This window comes from Perca fluviatilis, chromosome 23, assembly GCF_010015445.1.
Source record: "Perca fluviatilis chromosome 23, GENO_Pfluv_1.0, whole genome shotgun sequence".
Taxonomy (NCBI): Eukaryota; Metazoa; Chordata; class Actinopteri; order Perciformes; family Percidae; genus Perca; species Perca fluviatilis.
Genome location: NC_053134.1, coordinates 8,461,946 through 8,478,511, shown reverse-complemented (window position 1 = coordinate 8,478,511; position 16,566 = coordinate 8,461,946). Strand labels below are relative to the sequence as shown.

The 16,566-nt window shown below is 39.9% G+C and overlaps 3 protein-coding genes across 4 annotated transcripts in view; 1 reads left to right on the top strand and 2 right to left on the bottom strand.

Moving 5' to 3' along the window:
* lin7a (lin-7 homolog A (C. elegans)) overlaps nucleotides 1–2,882 on the top strand; it is a 34,685-nt gene extending 31,803 nt beyond the window's left edge. For both annotated transcript variants that reach the window (XM_039792117.1, XM_039792118.1), the window contains exon 6: nucleotides 856–2,882. In XM_039792117.1, coding sequence (XP_039648051.1) covers nucleotides 856–880 — 25 coding nt within the window. In that variant the 3' untranslated portion in view covers nucleotides 881–2,882. The remainder of the gene's footprint in view (nucleotides 1–855) is intronic.
* Nucleotides 2,883–7,477: 4,595 nt separating this feature from the next.
* myf5 (myogenic factor 5) lies at nucleotides 7,478–9,851 on the bottom strand. The gene is made up of 3 exons (XM_039791202.1): nucleotides 9,268–9,851; nucleotides 8,244–8,316; nucleotides 7,478–7,982 (listed from the first exon to the last, which is right to left on the bottom strand). Exons 1-3 carry the CDS (start codon nucleotides 9,712–9,714, stop codon nucleotides 7,786–7,788), a joined length of 717 nt encoding a protein of 238 aa, XP_039647136.1. The 5' UTR covers nucleotides 9,715–9,851; the 3' UTR covers nucleotides 7,478–7,785.
* Nucleotides 9,852–14,417: 4,566 nt separating this feature from the next.
* Nucleotides 14,418–16,188, bottom strand: myf6 (myogenic factor 6). The gene is made up of 3 exons (XM_039791157.1): nucleotides 15,618–16,188; nucleotides 15,052–15,136; nucleotides 14,418–14,961 (listed from the first exon to the last, which is right to left on the bottom strand). The coding sequence occupies exons 1-3, from the start codon at nucleotides 16,125–16,127 to the stop codon at nucleotides 14,864–14,866; spliced, it is 693 nt and encodes a 230-aa protein (XP_039647091.1). The 5' UTR covers nucleotides 16,128–16,188; the 3' UTR covers nucleotides 14,418–14,863.
* Nucleotides 16,189–16,566: the final 378 nt, after the last annotated feature.

Genomic DNA, 16,566 nt, shown 5'->3' with positions numbered 1-16,566 from the left:
AGCAGATTAATACATGGAAATTAACAAAACTTTAGCTCTTATACATACTGTATGAATACAGTCACTTACTTTTGTTCAAAGTAACTTTAAACAAAAGACATATATACATATATATAACATATAGTAAAGAAAATACTTTTTGCTGCTGACTCGTCCACGGCAGTACATTGCTTAGCTTCCGAGGCAGTACTCCTGCCTGCTTCTCCAAACTGGGGGCGTGCTGACCGCCATCTACTGTAGGTAATACACTGACTATGGATAAGTACCTCATGCAACCCCACTGCAAGATCCAAATTATCCCTTTATAAGTGGATTTGTTGTACCAAAAACACGAGAGTTGGAGGAATTGAAGCTGGTATGAGAATCAAGCAGCATTTAAATCTATGATCATTTGGTAAAATCATCAGGCAATACAGAATTAGCTTGATAAGATAAGATGGACTTTATTAATCCCACACTGGGGAAATTCCCTTGTTACAGCAGCTCAAAAGAAAGATTCACACACATCAGAATAACACAAATACACATTAAATAGACAAAGGAAAACATTTACAAAAAGATTTTTTTTTTCAAAACAATTGAATTAGTTATAATTATAATAGTAATATTGACACTATAAACACCCTTATATAAACAGACAGTATATATAGACACAGATATACAGATGAGTAAGGTGCAGATAAATTGAAATGACATATTGCACAGTATGAGGTGACACAGAGTAATAAATAAATAAATAAATATGCATTGTGCAGAATGTTGTCAAGATAACATTCAAGTCTCTAAGTCTGAACCGTCAGCGAGCTCTAAGCCATCGCTCTCAGTTTGTTTCTCTTTTTTTTAAATGATCTGCAGGTTGTTCCAAAAAAAGAAGAAGTGAAGGTGAGCGAAAAGGTGGATCTCAAAGACCATCTGTCTGTTGTTGAGGATCCCAAAGGAATCTCTCCGTCGTGGAGGAAACCAACAAGTAGAAGACTCTTTTACTTCCTCTCTCCCTTCCAGTGTACCACCGATTACTGAGCAAAAACAAAGAGAGCCGTTTGTCCTGAAATTGGTGCTTTGAAAGACAAGTATGAGGGAGGCTAGCACTAAAAGTTGTCCATTTTAACTTTGTATTCACTTTTATAAGTTGTTCTCCCCCGGTTGTGAGTCTTACTGAAACTCCCTTTCTTGTGTTTGTTGTTTTGTTTACAGTCATCCATTTTTGATTGTTCACCGACTTCCACTACACCGCGGCACCTTTGCCATTTTGCCATAGATGTCATGTGTACAGTGGTGTTTCTATTAATTCTTCAACAGGTGCTTGTATCTCTGTATGAATGACCATCAGTTTCTTTTCTTTTTTTGTCAAACTTGTCCTGTTTTGGAATAAACGTGGACTCTTTTTTTACCTTCTATATTGTAGCAGGAAAGATTTTGTATCTTGTAGGTTTAGCAATAACACACATCCTTAAGTTTTTTCATTCTTTGACACTAAATTCACAATCGGATACATGCATATATACAGAGTTTATGGGATATGTGCACATGTAAATCATTGTAAAGTAAAATGGGTCTTATGTACTGTAAGGCAGCTTCTGTGTCCAGTATATCCTCTGTGCCATTTAAAGAGATTATTGATTTACAGGTGGCATGAATAATTATTGTGCAATAACTGTGATTATTACCAGACTTGGTAAGCCACTCCTAACTGAGATTTATCTAGAAAATATACCATGAGACCAAGATGTTACCAAGAAATTTTACCAAAGTTAAAATCAGTCCTCAGAAATGTTATATGTCGTGTTCTCGACAAACAGAATGTCACCAGTTTTTATTCGAACAGAGTGGGAATTAAATCAAAAATAATGCTATAATTGTTGTTCAGTCTATTTTATAGTTTATGAGATCATAGATATATCATTTATTCATTTTATTGTTCCTTTTAAATATTATGTATTCTTTCTAAGATGTGCAGATTATTATTTATTCCTTGTATAACAGCTGAATATTAGCACATAGTTCATGTAGATCCTGGTTTCTGTTTTGACAATCATTTTGAGAAGTTATTACGAGACTGAGTGGAATGTTTCACTTCCTGTTATCCTCCGTACCTGTAACGGAAATGTTGATAAAAGTGATTATTACTTTTCTATCGTCTCCATCTTTGGTGCTAAGCGCTCCTTGTTGTGTGTTTTTCTTTTGCCCTACACTTCCCTGAGATTACTTCTTTGTGTCACTGATACGGTCTTGTATTTTTGTTCTTTTTTGATTTTTCGGTAGGTGGCTTTCTTTTCTTTGTTTGTTCAACTGTGCAGGCTTTACCTCTTTTTTTTCTCCTTCAATTTTTCCTAACTAAATCCAAAACATAAAACGCATCACTTCCTGTGTGCCAGAGTCTTTTTTTTTCTCCATCCGGACTCTGTATGTTGAAACAGCGAATGAAAAGCTGTCATGATGTTAATATGTGGCATTTTTTTTTGTTAATGATTATTCCTTTATGGATTTATTGACAGAAAGTGATCACTTTTCATAAGATTACATCTAATTGCACAAGTCCAGCAGAGCAAAATCCTTCTACATGCATAAAATGTGTCAGGCATTACCATTTCCTAAATAACCTGTTAGCACTTAGGTCACATAATGCCAAAGCTTTTGTATTAGGTCACCTCTGGGCTCAGGTTTTATAGGACGCTCGGTTCGTCAAGCAGAACATCTCAATACAACTGATCCCTTTTTGTATCTTTAAATCACAGGTACTCTTTCTTAATTGACTGAACATTTTTGAAGCTTATGGTCCTGTACTTACCGTCAAGATAAAAAAGAGACAACAAACTGTTGATATGCAATTGTTATACATACTATATTTGTATAAATAAATCTATGTGCTTGTGTACAGTGAATGCTTTATTGACCCTTTCTTCATTCCCCATACTACCCTTTTATCATTTAGTTAACTCTGACCAGGAGCACCGGAAATTATGTTAGCAGTGTAACACCCAGATTTGTCATCTTCTGAATAATTATTTGCAAAGAAGTACAAGAAAATATAGATTTGCAAAAATACAGATGGTTTGATTAGGGATTTTGCTACATCCAAGCCCTTCCAAAGAGATACAAATTATTTATTTCTACAAGGTTTGTTTTGGTGGGAACATAGAGTTCAGCAGATTGTGGCAGTGTACATTGCAGGAGGGAGTCTAAAAAGGATAGTTTGGATTTTTTGAAATTGGGGTTGCATGAGGTACTTCTCCATAGTGTCAGTGTATTACCTACAGGAGATGGCGGTCGGCACGTCCCCAGTTTGGAGAAGCGGACAATAGTCAATAAAAATAGAAATGTGCTGCTGTGGAATGGGGGATAGCAGCTAAACATATTTTAGACACCTAAAAAAAGTTTAAGTGTGCGCTATATTTAGACATTTTTCGCTGCTTTACCTTGGTGTCAGACAGCCCTTTAGGATGGGGAACTGAAGCCATTATATCTTTTTATGCTCTCTTCCAAGCTACCAGACTCCTTTGACAAAAACTGTAATTTTACCTCGCAGGACACAGCTTTAAAGAGAGCAATATGACGACTTCAGTTTTTTTTTTTAGGTGGCTAAAATACATTTAGCTGTTGACCCCGTCCAGAGCAGTACATTGCTTAGCTTCCGTGTCGGTGCTTTTCCCTGCTTCTCCAAATTGGGGGTGCGCCGACACCGATCTACATGTAGGTAATACACTGACTATGGATAATTCCCTTATACAACCCGATTTAAAAATAACCAAACTATCTCGATTATGATATCCGATCATACAGGAAAAACACGTGTTAAATCAGCTGTTTAAGCTCTATGTGGCGATACTTAGAACTTTGAACATTAGAGTCTGAAATACTGGATTGTTTAACTCTAGAATGTTAACTCCATTCAGGCTGATAATAGGAAAAATGACTGAGGTCACCTCACTCTTCAATGATAGTTTTGTGTCTCTTGGTTTGATACCCAGTCAGGTACCTAGAATAATTACAATATCGGCAAAAGTATAGTAGCATGCAGCATAATAATTTTACAGTAACAACTGTGATGTGTTTATTTCTCCTAACAATGATACAACAGCCTGTCTCTGATTGCCTCTCAGTGATAAGTGCAGCTGCTGAAGGTGAGGTGATTAAACCGTGTGCACTGAAATGCCCCTCTGAAGATGGTGATGCAGGTTTTTAGCCCTGGAACAGAAAGTCAATGACCTTGTGTTAGCTCAATACAGAGAGCTCACACTGCAGCTAATCAAGAGACTCTTGTGAATGGAAGGTATTAAACTCAAACGGTGACAGCAGAAGCACAAAGCAGTGCTGCTTCTTCACCAGCAACATGTTGTACAATAAAATCCTCGTTGGAGCTATTCTCCAGCAAACAACCAATTCTAAAGCAACTGACCAAAGCCTGAAGTGACAAAACTCAAGAGTGCAGGTGACATTTATGCAGGTGACAGATCCCTCACCCGTGTCCGTGGCCGTTAATCAGGAGCAAAGAGCCTGAATGTAACACCTCCTCAGGATCACATCACAGGAGTGAAAAATAAATGTGGATCTACACGGGTGTTATAGTGATTAAATGCTCTAAACTCCACAAACCAAATAATCAACTACATTACATCATCTCCATTTTTGCTATCTTTGCAGAGCCTTGCTTAGACAGCTGTATAACAGATTTTGCCAGAGGGCAGATTCAATTCTCCAAAGATCCCAGTTAAACTTTCATTATAAGATCAGTAGTTCCCCTCAAATATAAAGTACGTTCAAGAGTCATAATGTTAGGATTATGATAAGCACTATATATAGTTCCCTGAAGTAAAAACCTGCCCATTCATTTTGATTACATTAAAATCCAAACATAGGAGCTAAAAATGTAGTGTTGATGTAGGAAATGCAAGAAACACCTCATCCTTGTGGTCTCACTGAGTACTACAGTCATGACTGTGCTGGTATTTGAGTCATGCTATCCCAGAGTCAATTTTTTTTTAATAATAGCCATGCTCTGTCAAGATTCAAATTCAAATCAATAAATAATGAAAGTCAGATTTGATAAAACTCTCTCTCTCTCTCTCTGTTTATCTTTCATTTCCCCTGATTTCATGTTCGGCCTCAACAACCTAGATGCAAACTCATAGTATGTGTTTGTGTTGACACCCCAGGCTCAGTGAGCGAGCGATTCATGAATCACAACCAAAGTGTAAGCCATGGAAAATGACATAGTGACATTTGGAGTGTCGCACGCACGCAGCCGTGGTGGTTGGTGAAATACAAGGCGCTGCTGGAATGTCCTCAGTGTCTCACAGTACCGGAGCAGAGAGACGGAACCACTGTGGAACTGCTATTGTTTTACTCTGAGCTTCTCTCCAGCAGTAGAATAAGAAAGTGCTGTTGGATAGGTGGATGAATATGTGCACATATTTATTAATTTTTTTTCGTTTTTGAATGGAACTGACTCATTTTTGCAGCGTGTGTCTCACCTGCTAACTTCCTTCCAAGTGAAACGTCATCAAAGATTTGAGCCTTTTTAGCTGACTGGCACAGATGGAAAGCTGCAAGCATAAAAATGCTACTTGCACATGAATGCACTGCCAATAATAATCTAATAAAAATATATAATAGTACAACACAGGGGCCATTTTTTATGCATTATGAGTACTTTTTCTTTTAATAATTGAAATACCCTTTTGCTAATAATAGTTATGTACTTTTACATTTTCTATACAGGGCACTTACTTGTAATGGAGTATTTTTATACTGCTTCTTTTATTCGAGGATCTGAATACTTCTCCCACCACTGGAGGTACTTTACTTGAGTGTTTCCATTTTGTGCCACTTTATACTTCTACTCCACTTTATTTTAGAGGGAATTATTGTACTTGTACTTATTGTACCACTTTTGATACTTTATTTAGTAGAGAGCACTTCTGTATTTTTTGAATGCAGGACTTTGAATGCTGGTATTTCCACTTTTACTTAAGGATCTGATTGTAATTTTCACCACTGTTGACAAGGAATAGCAACAGTGAAATGGCTTTAGTTTCTCATCAGCATTTCAAACAATAATAAAGAATATAAAGCTCAAGAGCAAAATGATGATATATTGAGACACCATTATAAGGAATCCTATAAGAGAGGTACAAGTAGATATTTTGTATTTATTTGTAAAATAACAAAGGCCAAGCAAAAGTAGAAGAAGACATTATAGGAGAGGAAATTTGAATGAATGTAATCATAAGAACCCCAAAACCTTATTGTTATTTGTCACATACAATTGACAGTACAATGTAGTGAAATTCAATTACTGCATTTAACCCATCCTATGGGAGCAGTGGACAGCCATACATACAGCATCCGGGGAGCAACTTGGGGTTCAGTGTCTTGCTCAGGGACACTTTGACATCTTGTGGTTGGGGGGCAACCACTCTATACCTCCGAGCCACAGCCACCCATTAGAATAATAACCACAAAGGATATTGTATAATATAGATCTTTCTGTGTAAGTATTGTGGTTTTTACAATTGTATTGCCTCTCAATAGACTACATAAACTGGAGATAAACACAGCATGGTCAAAGACACGATGCAGAAGGACACACATGTTATACCCCTCCCCCTCAAGCACAATTAGAGGCTATTTGTTCTCAACTCTGGTGTTGATGGTATAATCAAGGGTGTTAATGACGACTCACATTTGGAAGAACAAACAGGTACACACAGTGCTGCTTCCCCCTAAACACTCCCAGGCACATCAAAAATACAAAAAGCTGTGAACAAAGAAGGACAAATGTGTTTTTAATGAGTAAACTTCATTGTTAACTTGTCTTCTTTTGTTTAAAACCTTGCTATGATGAAGGGGGGGGTGAACATATTTTAGAAGGATAAAATGTCCTTTTACACTATTGTAATGACTTATACGCAGTAGGCTACATGAGTGATTACAGCACTGTCAAATGATTAATGGTATCAGTTGACCTCTATCAGTTTCTAATGTGATCTCCACACCTTGTTAGCTGGAGACAGTCTAGAATGTTCTGGACGAGCCCTGCGCGAGACATGATAAATAACTTGCCCTTTTATTTTGATGAAGCCACCTTTTTGGACTTGTATTTGTTAGCATGCAAAAGCACAAGAACCTGCTACAGTATCTTAAATGATTAATTTAGCTGATGATGCATCTTTAAATAGTTGCAAACCCACTAAACTGTAACTGACCAGTGTTATAATGATGGCAACTGCTCTCACAGTTAGATATTGTGTTACAAAATGTGTAAAAATGTGTCAGCTAGTCATCAGTTTTTGGTGTTTCATGTTCATGGTGTCTTCACGAGTGAACAACACAACCCTAACGGACCATATTTCTTGACTACATTAGCCTGATGATTAATATTTGAACACATGGTCACAAAGAAACAGAAAAGGAAGACGAAATAAATTCCAAATGGCTCAAAGTTTTATACAAAACTGTGAAAAATTTAATGGCAACATGTAAAGTAAATAATTAAAAATGCTTAAATACCACTTCATGTTGGAATAATGCAACATTACATTAACTGTCATAATTAAATATGTCTCATTGGGTATAATAGCATGTATAGAATAAATGGGCATTTACATTACATATTTACAATCTCATGTACAATATAAAAGCTGCTTGCCGCAGGTCTTTAGATACGGCTGAGTCTTCTTCAGATTTGCACAACACTAGTTCTCATTTCTTGTTGCAAATGCAGCTGGTGTGTGGTGAAAGCAGGGTGCCTGCCCGTAATATATCCACGTCACAGCAAAGTTTCCTTCACAGGACGTGGTAGACGGGCCTGGATCCGGGGCTCTCCGGCGTGCAGGGCTGCGAGTCGGAGCTGCCGGGGGAGAAGGTGGCCATGTCTCTCAGAGCTGGCGGCCCGCAGCTGGACTCCACCGAGGACAGACGGTCCACGATGCTGGAGAGACACTCCAGACTGGAGGCTCCGGCTGCCTTGTCGCCTAAACTGTCTGATAAGAGGAAGACAGAGGACGTGTTTATTAAAAAGCACAAAAAAACATTATTTAATTTTTTTTATCTATATGTTTTATCAGCTTTAGATTTACATCATAATATACTTAAATCCTGGTACTTTAGGACTCCCAGAGGCAAAATAAAACATACATTCAAAATAATCTACCATTCAGTTATTGGGTTTTTAAAGCACTATGCTGACACAAATGCTCATGTCATATTCACATCCGGCTGCTGTTGCTCTCAAAAGGTCTTACCGTTCCTCGCATATGAATAACCGTTGCTGTAGTTTGCATTCAGATGGTGCCACACTGGACTGTTGCTGTCAGCCTGCAAGGAAACCAGAAATCAACTTTACCCTTGAATTCTTGCAAACAGAAAATGATGTGTTATGTTTGGATATGTATATATGGGAAAGGAATAAGCAGGACAAATTTGAAAAAAACAAACAACCAATGCCCTTCATGATATTCTGGACAGGCTAATAAATCCTGAATTCCAAAGTTATGGGCTTCTTTATTTCACATCCACCTTAAAGCCAAAGTGTCAGTATATGCACTCCCTTCCCCTGCCTGGATCTGAGCGTGCCGAATCGATTGTATCAGTGGAAGCAACACCAGTTTGTGCAAGATGACACTTTCTCCTAGTAAATCTGCAGAAAATCCTGGCAGCGGTGCAGAACATGCAGTCAAGATGGAATGCAGAAAAGCGCCCGGTTTTTCCTGCCAGACTTCAGTAAGGTGGATTTAGCTCAGTTTATTAGGGCTATAAAGTGTCCGGTGGTGAGAAAGCCATTACTCCAGCCAGCATGATAAGTTCTTTTGTATTAGCTGATACACTGTCTCCTTCAGACTGTTTTTGAGAAAAACTAATTCAACCTGACCTTTAATAACACCCATCACACACAGAGGACAGAGATACAAGATTTCTGTATTTAAGAACAACGAGAGAGTGTGACATGCATGGAGAAGCATTGTAATTGAGGTCTTGGGGCAAAACAAGCTTATTTGAACAATAGGTTTCTAAATTGGAAATGCAGGCTCTATTTTCAAATGAAATACTCTACATGGTAATGAAAAATGACAGGGCTTAAATGTAAGACTCTGGAGATACAACAATAAAGGTCTTTTCAGGTGAAGTTTCTAAAAGATGAAGTTCTGGCTCGCATGCAGTTGTAGTCGTTTCCCTCGCTGACATTGCATTGGTTTCAGAGCTGGAGCAAGACTCTGCACAACCAGATGTCTGCATGAAGAGGCTGAACATGTGGATGAGAGGTCTTACCATGCCATCAGAGCAGCTGGACAGCGGGCTCCCGGGCTCAGAGCTGCTCTCTCCAGGTAGGCCGTAGTAGTTTTCCACCTGCTCTCGTAGCAGATCCTGCAGGCTCTCGATGTACTGGATGGCGTTGCGCAGGATCTCCACCTTTGGCAGACGTTGGCTGGGGTTGGCCGAGGTGCAGCGCCTCAAAGCCTCGAAAGCGTGGTTGACCTTCTTCAGCCGCCGGCGCTCTCGCATGGTGGCGGCCCGTCTGCGGTCCACAAAGTTGGACTTGCGCTTGCAGGCCTTGCAGGCCCACTGGAGGCAGTGTCCCGGCTGGTGGGGGGCTCCGGGGATCCTCACATGCTCGTCCTCCTCGGAGCCATCGAGCTCCAAGCCTGCGCCAAACTCCAAGCTGTCTGGAGATGAAGCACAGTCGTAGTAGACCTGGGATGGTGAGAAGACGTCCATGTTTGCTGAAGAAAAGAGGTCTGAATGGATGTTGAGATGGGTGCAAAGGAAGGAAGGAGGGTAGAGGAGTGGGGTGAGAGAGAGGAGACCTCTGAGTGATATGAGGAGTCTGTTGCCCCAGGCCCCCCTTATATGCCCCCAGGCCAGAGCCCAGGGCCCACATTGGCCAGATCTAATTACCATGGCCCATTGGCCCAGCCAGAAGGCAGGCTGGGGTTAGCTCAGCTCCCTCCCTGCCCCATCCCAACGCGCTGCTTCTCACCCCCCAGTACCCTGCAGAGTTTCCCACATCTGCACTTACTGGTGTTTTCCTACTCATCACCACTGTCTCCTTCCAAGTGCCCTTCTCCTGCAATGCCACTATGAATACAGTGCTTGGGAATGTTTCAGGAGTGTGGGTGAAGATTTGCAGTTGTAACCACAGCATGACTTCTTTTTGAGTAATCATAAGAGCTTTATGTTTTTATGTTATGTTGTTGTGCTTGATTTATCTGTAACCGGCCTACAGGCATCAAATCAAAGCCTGACAACGAAAGTGGCTCTTTGCTATAGAGACATGCATTTTAAAGACAGAGTGTTTTGTTTAGTCAAAACTGTGCAGAAAAAGAGGGTGACCACTTGTCGGACTATGCAGGCCAATTTTCACGGCGGAGACAACAGCGTTGCAGATGCAGCCCAGCTGCAAAGGAAGGTGTAACATTTCAAGCCCTGTGAATTCACATTACAGTGGTAAGCCCCTTCTAAACACCCCAAGCTCATCACTGAAGGTGCTGTGAATGAGGGGATCCCTGTTTGCCAAAGCTCATCAAGACAGTAATTACACAATTGACACCACTGCACAATTCCCTGCGTCCAAGGACCAAATTTTAACCGTTAAAAGTTATTGACACAATTCAGGTACTTTGATTCAGCAGCACACAGATGGCCATTATGGTGCAGGAGTTTTTTTTAATGTTTACTTTTTTGTAACAGAAAAGAAAATACAAGTGAAAAAAAAAAATTGGATATTTTGAAATGTTTTACAGTGCAAATCAAACCCTCACAAGAGGTTTTAGAAATGTTGTAAAAAAAAAAGGTACTTTTCTTCAGATTTTGCCTCATTCTGTTTAGTTTCAAGCTGTCCACATCTGTTTCTGGAAAATAAAGATGGTGACATAGCTTTGGAGTGAAGTTTAATTGTCTCTCTATTGACAGAATTGCTCTCTCTCTCTCTCTCTCTCTCTCTCTCTCAGACTAAAGGGGGCTTTTTTGCAGTTCGACTCTGACTTGCAGACTAATTTAACTAATTATGTTGTTGACAGCTTACAAGGATACAATGCGGATATTTCTCACAATGTGTCAAAACGTTTGGCGAGCCCCCTTCTCTGGGAACTGTGCGCACCTAAGAAAACACCAGTATTCATGCTGCCTCTGAATTGCCGTCGGAGTTTGGATTAGGCACAGCTGAAGAAGACATCGGCTCTCGATTGTAGCTGCTGAGAAGATCAAAGGCTGAGAACAAGGTCGACAATGAGAAAACCTGGTATCAAGCGATAGCTAATTGAGGCTGGAGTTAGATCGGCGCAGCACATGGCGTTTAATACTTATATTGGCGCAGTTATTGCGCGCAGGCCGGTGCTGTGATCAGTGCGCTCGGCTGGTCTCTTGGGAACTCTTGTGAGTTTGCTTTTTTGTTGTTCTCAAGGGTCAGAGGCAGAGTTAAGTGAAGGGCAGGAGGTGATCTTTTATGTCCATCACCCATCACGTCTGAAAACCTTATTTCTTCTAAACTGCCTCATGCTTTGACTTAATATGGTGCTTGTTTGGTGCAACACAAACCCCTGACAGAGAGGCGATTTATCACATACATTCCAGCAAAATAGATACCTCTCTTAAGCTCCCTTAGGTGAAATTAAAGCCCATGTTTAATCACATTTTATATATTTTAACTGCCAAAATACTGTTAGTGAATTTGGAGTTTTAAGAATGTCTCTGTAACTGTAACTACATTTAAAAATACACATTTATTCAGAGTTCTTCAAAGGAAAATCAATTATGTGAACAGGCCTAAATAAAATTGAATTCAAGAAGATAAATACATTCTTTTTCAAAGCTCAGTGGGTTTTGTTTAAGGCTATCTTTCACCACACATAAAGTCCATTTTACTTTCCCCACAAGAATAAGTGAAACAAAAAAGCATTTTGAGTGGCAACAGCATTTGTTTGGCAGTGAGCAGAAAGAGGTGCATGCCAGCCCTGCTGCAGTGAATCCTTTTCCTCGCAGGACATTCAAGGAAAATAAAGCCCCCCAAACAACTGCTCGCCTTTCATCGGCTTTGACTTTTAAAAAACACTGCCTTTAGCCAAATGAGAATTATATGGTGTTATCAGTAACACCGAATTGCCTGTAAAGTTAGACAAGAGAAAGTCAGGGCTCTCAGAATGTGCCGTTTCTTTGATGGAGAGAACATATACTGTACTGTATGAGACAGTAAGATTCAAAACACAGCTGGATATTGAGTTTTTACAGTAAATACAACTGCAGAGTACCCACGTTGAACCAAACATTTCTTTGGTCTACAATTTAGGTCAATGCAGTCATTACCAACATTAACCAACGTTAAATGAGCAGATACCCATGGAGCTGCAAAATGTAATGAAGTAACACTGCTATCAGATTGAGTGCGTGGGCAGGAGCCCATTAAAACCACATTACTGTTTAGGGGTATCAGGTTTCTGTCTGGTTTCTACAGAAAACAGGATATTTGGTCAAAGATATGAATAGTTCTGTTGAAAAGTGCAATATAAGGATTACTGTATGTTTTTCAGCTCTTAATTCAGCTCAGTGGTGAAACAAGTATTCATATCCTTTGCTTACATAAAAGCACTAATACAAATAGGGAAAAAAATTACTCGATGATGAGTTAGTCCTGCTTTCAAAATTTTTGTTAAATGTACAGAAGTAATGAAGTTACTTAAATTAGTTAAACGTATGAAAAGTACAAAATATGTAGTTATGCAGAATGGCCCCATTTATAATTTATACCTACAGATAAGTATTAGTGATACTTAAGCAGCATTTTAATGATGTAGTGGGTCAAGTAGGATACTACTTGACAAATACTTTAAATATTTGCCTCTTAAATGTAGCAGAGTAGGCCTATAAGTATAGCAAAGATTAGATTAGATAACTTTATTAATCGCCAAAAGGGAAACAACAAATTCCCTAAAACTGGCAATGCATGTGAAAGAAAACCTTAACGGTCCAGTGTCTAACGTGTGTAGTTGTTCATTATCAGTGAACAACTACACACGTTACACAAACTTGTCCTTTTTCATGAATATTTACCTCCACCATAAATTCCAAGTATTCCTATTGGCTTGAAATTTTACATTTGCATTTGCATGAACTGGGGTAGACGCTCCATATTCATGCGTCATCTTGAAATACATTAGCCGGTAAGGGACATACAGGACATACTGCTCCGCCTTTCGCGTTTTTGCTGTCACATGATAAACTCACAGGTGCTGCTAATGCTGCTAATGGGTATCGTAGCTTCCCGGCAAGTTTGAAGAAGGAAACATGGAGGACCACACGTATTCAAAATCCAAATTTCAGGAAAGGAGTCTTCTTCTTCGCCCAGAAAAAGAAAAAGGATATTGAACAGAGCAAGACACCGGCTTTTTGAAGCGTGAAGGAAGGCTACCGTAGCTGTAATACGTACTTTGAACTGAGTGGTGCGAGAGAGTTGATTGTGATATACAGTGTGATCTCAACGCTAGATGGGAGAAATCCCTACACATTGGACCTTTAAATATTTACAAATTGAAAGAACAATACATACCCTGAATAAACCCTATAAATTTACTCAGGAAACATGCAAGTATCACATGCACAGTAATTCTAAGGTTTCACAGCTGTGGGCACATAGAACATTCTAAACCTTTCTGTGGAGCATCTCAGCATCCTTAACCAGTTCCTCAACATACTATTTAGGCACAAAAAAACTCAGTTTGCACTCTCCCCCTGGTTCTTTGAAATAGCTTTGTTTTCCCCTTATTGGATGTTACATTGTAGTCTTGACCTTCTAATAAACCTGACACACGGGACAGTTTGCATGGACGTGTGTGTGTGTGTGTGTGTGTGTGTGTGTGTTTCTGTGTCTGCAGGCCTGAAGAGACGAGGGCTTTTCGCCCACAAAAAAAAAAAAACAAAAACACACCAAAAAAAAAAAAAAAAAAAAAAACAACAAAAAAAAAAAAAGCCAAATGATCAATGGCTCTCCCGTTATCATCCACGTCACACACATTTTAATAGCTCGCATGTAAACACTCTACCACGTGACGACGAAGCAAGCGATGATGAATTAAGACCTAATGGCTCAGATAACTTCATTATCCCAGCGGGCTTTGCACCCACAATCCTGCTGCCAAAGTTTCCATGTCCCCCAAACATGTGATAGGAGAGGAGAGGCACGCTGTGTTTTGGAGGGGACTCGAGTTACTGCTGCGGGATCAGTCCTGCTGGAGGCCAGTTGGAACAAAGAGAAGCAAACTATTCCAGGGCATTTTAAACTGATTTTATGGACTTCTAATAGCCGTGAATGCAGGGGGAACTGGTAAACCTTGAACTGGTAATGGTTTGGGTGTAAAACACAGAGATACAGTGAGGGGTAGAGTGACCTTTTATTTGCAGAAAATGTTTTACCCATGATTCGTGCCCGAGTAGAAATTTTAAACTCTCCATGACGATTGTTGTTTTTAACATTGCAATGGTAAAGAAGCTTAAAGAGTCTCTATATGTGGTGTGATGCTTGAATTGCCTATTGTTACATCAAATACATGGATGCACTTTCCTGTCCAGCATGCCCTTGAAGAATTAGGAAAGTAGTGGTTTAGAGTATTGCAAAAGTTTAATTTATTGGCTTGGTCAGTTATGTACAAATATTTAAATACAATATCAGCTTTCTTAAAGGAATTTATCTGCTTTTGAATATAAAATAAATAAAGCTAAACATTATTATAAAATATGTACAAATTTGTTGCTCCTGCTGTACAAATGAAGACTACATAAACAGAAGCCAGAATGGCTGAATATAGTGGAAATAATTTAGAGATAAATAATGGAAATTCGAAAATTGTTGTCTATAGTCGAGGTCTTCGCTTATGTTTCAGTTTGTGGAGAAGTTTTTTTTGTCGCTGTTGGTGATGCTGTCCACGATGGAGGACAGACGCAGGAGGCTGGAGGATGCAGAAGACTCACTGGTTCCTGAAAAAACAAAAGGACAATGACTCACAATGGTTTTATTTTATTTATGTTTTTACTGTTGATTGTATGAATGAAGTTTGACAGACGTACCTTCTCTCTGGTTTATTATTGCTGCAGTGGAATGGTCGGCAGAGGTCGGCCAGGTCTCTGAGGACTTTTTCCAGTGATACTCCACCTGTAAGTTGACCATGCACGTGTTACCCATACGTGTTTTTTGTCAGTTAATATTAAAACCTTATACATAAACATAAGTACATTTCATCAAATTGGCAATTCATATTCTTTTGACAGACAAAACTCCAAATAAAAAAATGGATGAATGTTATTGGAAGATCATAGGGACATCTAAACAGAAAAATATATATATATATATATGGCCAACTTAACTAATTAGGGACATCCTTACTGAATGTCACATGTTAGCCTTAACTGGAATAAGAATATCATAGTGACACCGAGATATAAAAATGTAGTAAACACATCATAATGTCATGCAGGAATATTATAGGGATGTTACTGATACAACTGGGAATAAAAGCCATAACATGATGTCATTAGAAAAATATCTGAATAGCCTCCACAGGCACACAGACGGACTCCTAAGGAATATCATGGGGACACTATGAGGATTTTATTGGCATCCAGTGATATCTTACACGGTGTTCTTTGTGGGATGATCCGTTTTGCGGTTTCTCCTGCTCGTCCAGCGTCTGCAGCAGATCCTGTAAGCTCTCTATGTAACTAATGGCGCTGCGTAAAATCTCCACCTTGGGTAGCCTCTGGTTGGGGTTGGCCACGGTCTTCCTCTTCAGCACGTCGAAGGCCTCGTTGATCTTCTTGAGCCTCCTCCTCTCCCGGAGCGTGGCGGCCTTGCGTCTATCCGTCGGCGCTGACTTTCTCTTGCAGATCTTGCAGGCCCACATGAGGCACTGGCCGTCGCAGTGCGTCCGGAGACCCGGGGGCGCAAGGACGTGCTCTTCCCCGCTGCTCTCCCCCCCGGTCTCAGACGGAACATTATCCTGGCCCGGGGACAGCGGGCTGTCATTGCCGTTGTACAGAGGAGACACCCCGGAAATGTCCAGGTGCTGTAGTGGTCCATGATCCCCTTCTTCCAAATAGCGCAAATCATTGAAAAGATAAGGGTTGGTCTCAAAAAGGTCCATCATATTGTTGCGCCCCTCTCTCTGTTTTGACAGTGGGACTCTGGCATTTGAACAGAGCAACAGGGACACAAGTCACCAGGCTTATATATAGAATGTGAAACTCTACCCAACACTTTGGCTGTCACACTGCATCAAGCATCTCTTTTTTTCCCAATGGCTCTTTACAACCTACTGACTTTGTGCAGGAAATGCATATACATTAAGGCCTTCAGGAGCGATTGAAATGTCACCTCAGGTTTCATGACAGGTGCTTGAAATATCTGCATCTGGACAAAATGGCTGCACACAGATATTTCCCAGCGATGCCACCGAAAGACATAATACTGTTGTTCCACAGTTACCACGGCAAAATTCAATGTTAATGCATAGATCTTTGTGCCACATTCATATAGGAAACACCCGATAAGGGGTTTATAATAATTGGCTTTTAGTAAGATCAGTA

Bases quoted from the DNA above. Each gene is read 5' to 3' on its own strand.
- myf5 (XM_039791202.1), bottom strand. From the start codon at position 9,714: ATGGACGTCTTCTCACCATCCCAGGTCTACTACGACTGTGCTTCATCT. The intron at 8,317-9,267 runs GTAAGACCTCTC...GTTTCCTTGCAG, and splicing joins CCAGCTGCTCTGATGGCATG to GCTGACAGCAACAGTCCAGT. The intron at 7,983-8,243 runs GTAAGACCTTTT...TCCTCTTATCAG, and splicing joins TTATTCATATGCGAGGAACG to ACAGTTTAGGCGACAAGGCA.
- myf6 (XM_039791157.1), bottom strand. From the start codon at position 16,127: ATGATGGACCTTTTTGAGACCAACCCTTATCTTTTCAATGATTTGCGC. The intron at 15,137-15,617 runs GTAAGATATCAC...GTCAACTTACAG, and splicing joins CATCCCACAAAGAACACCGT to GTGGAGTATCACTGGAAAAA. The intron at 14,962-15,051 runs GTACGTCTGTCA...TTGTTTTTTCAG, and splicing joins AATAATAAACCAGAGAGAAG to GAACCAGTGAGTCTTCTGCA.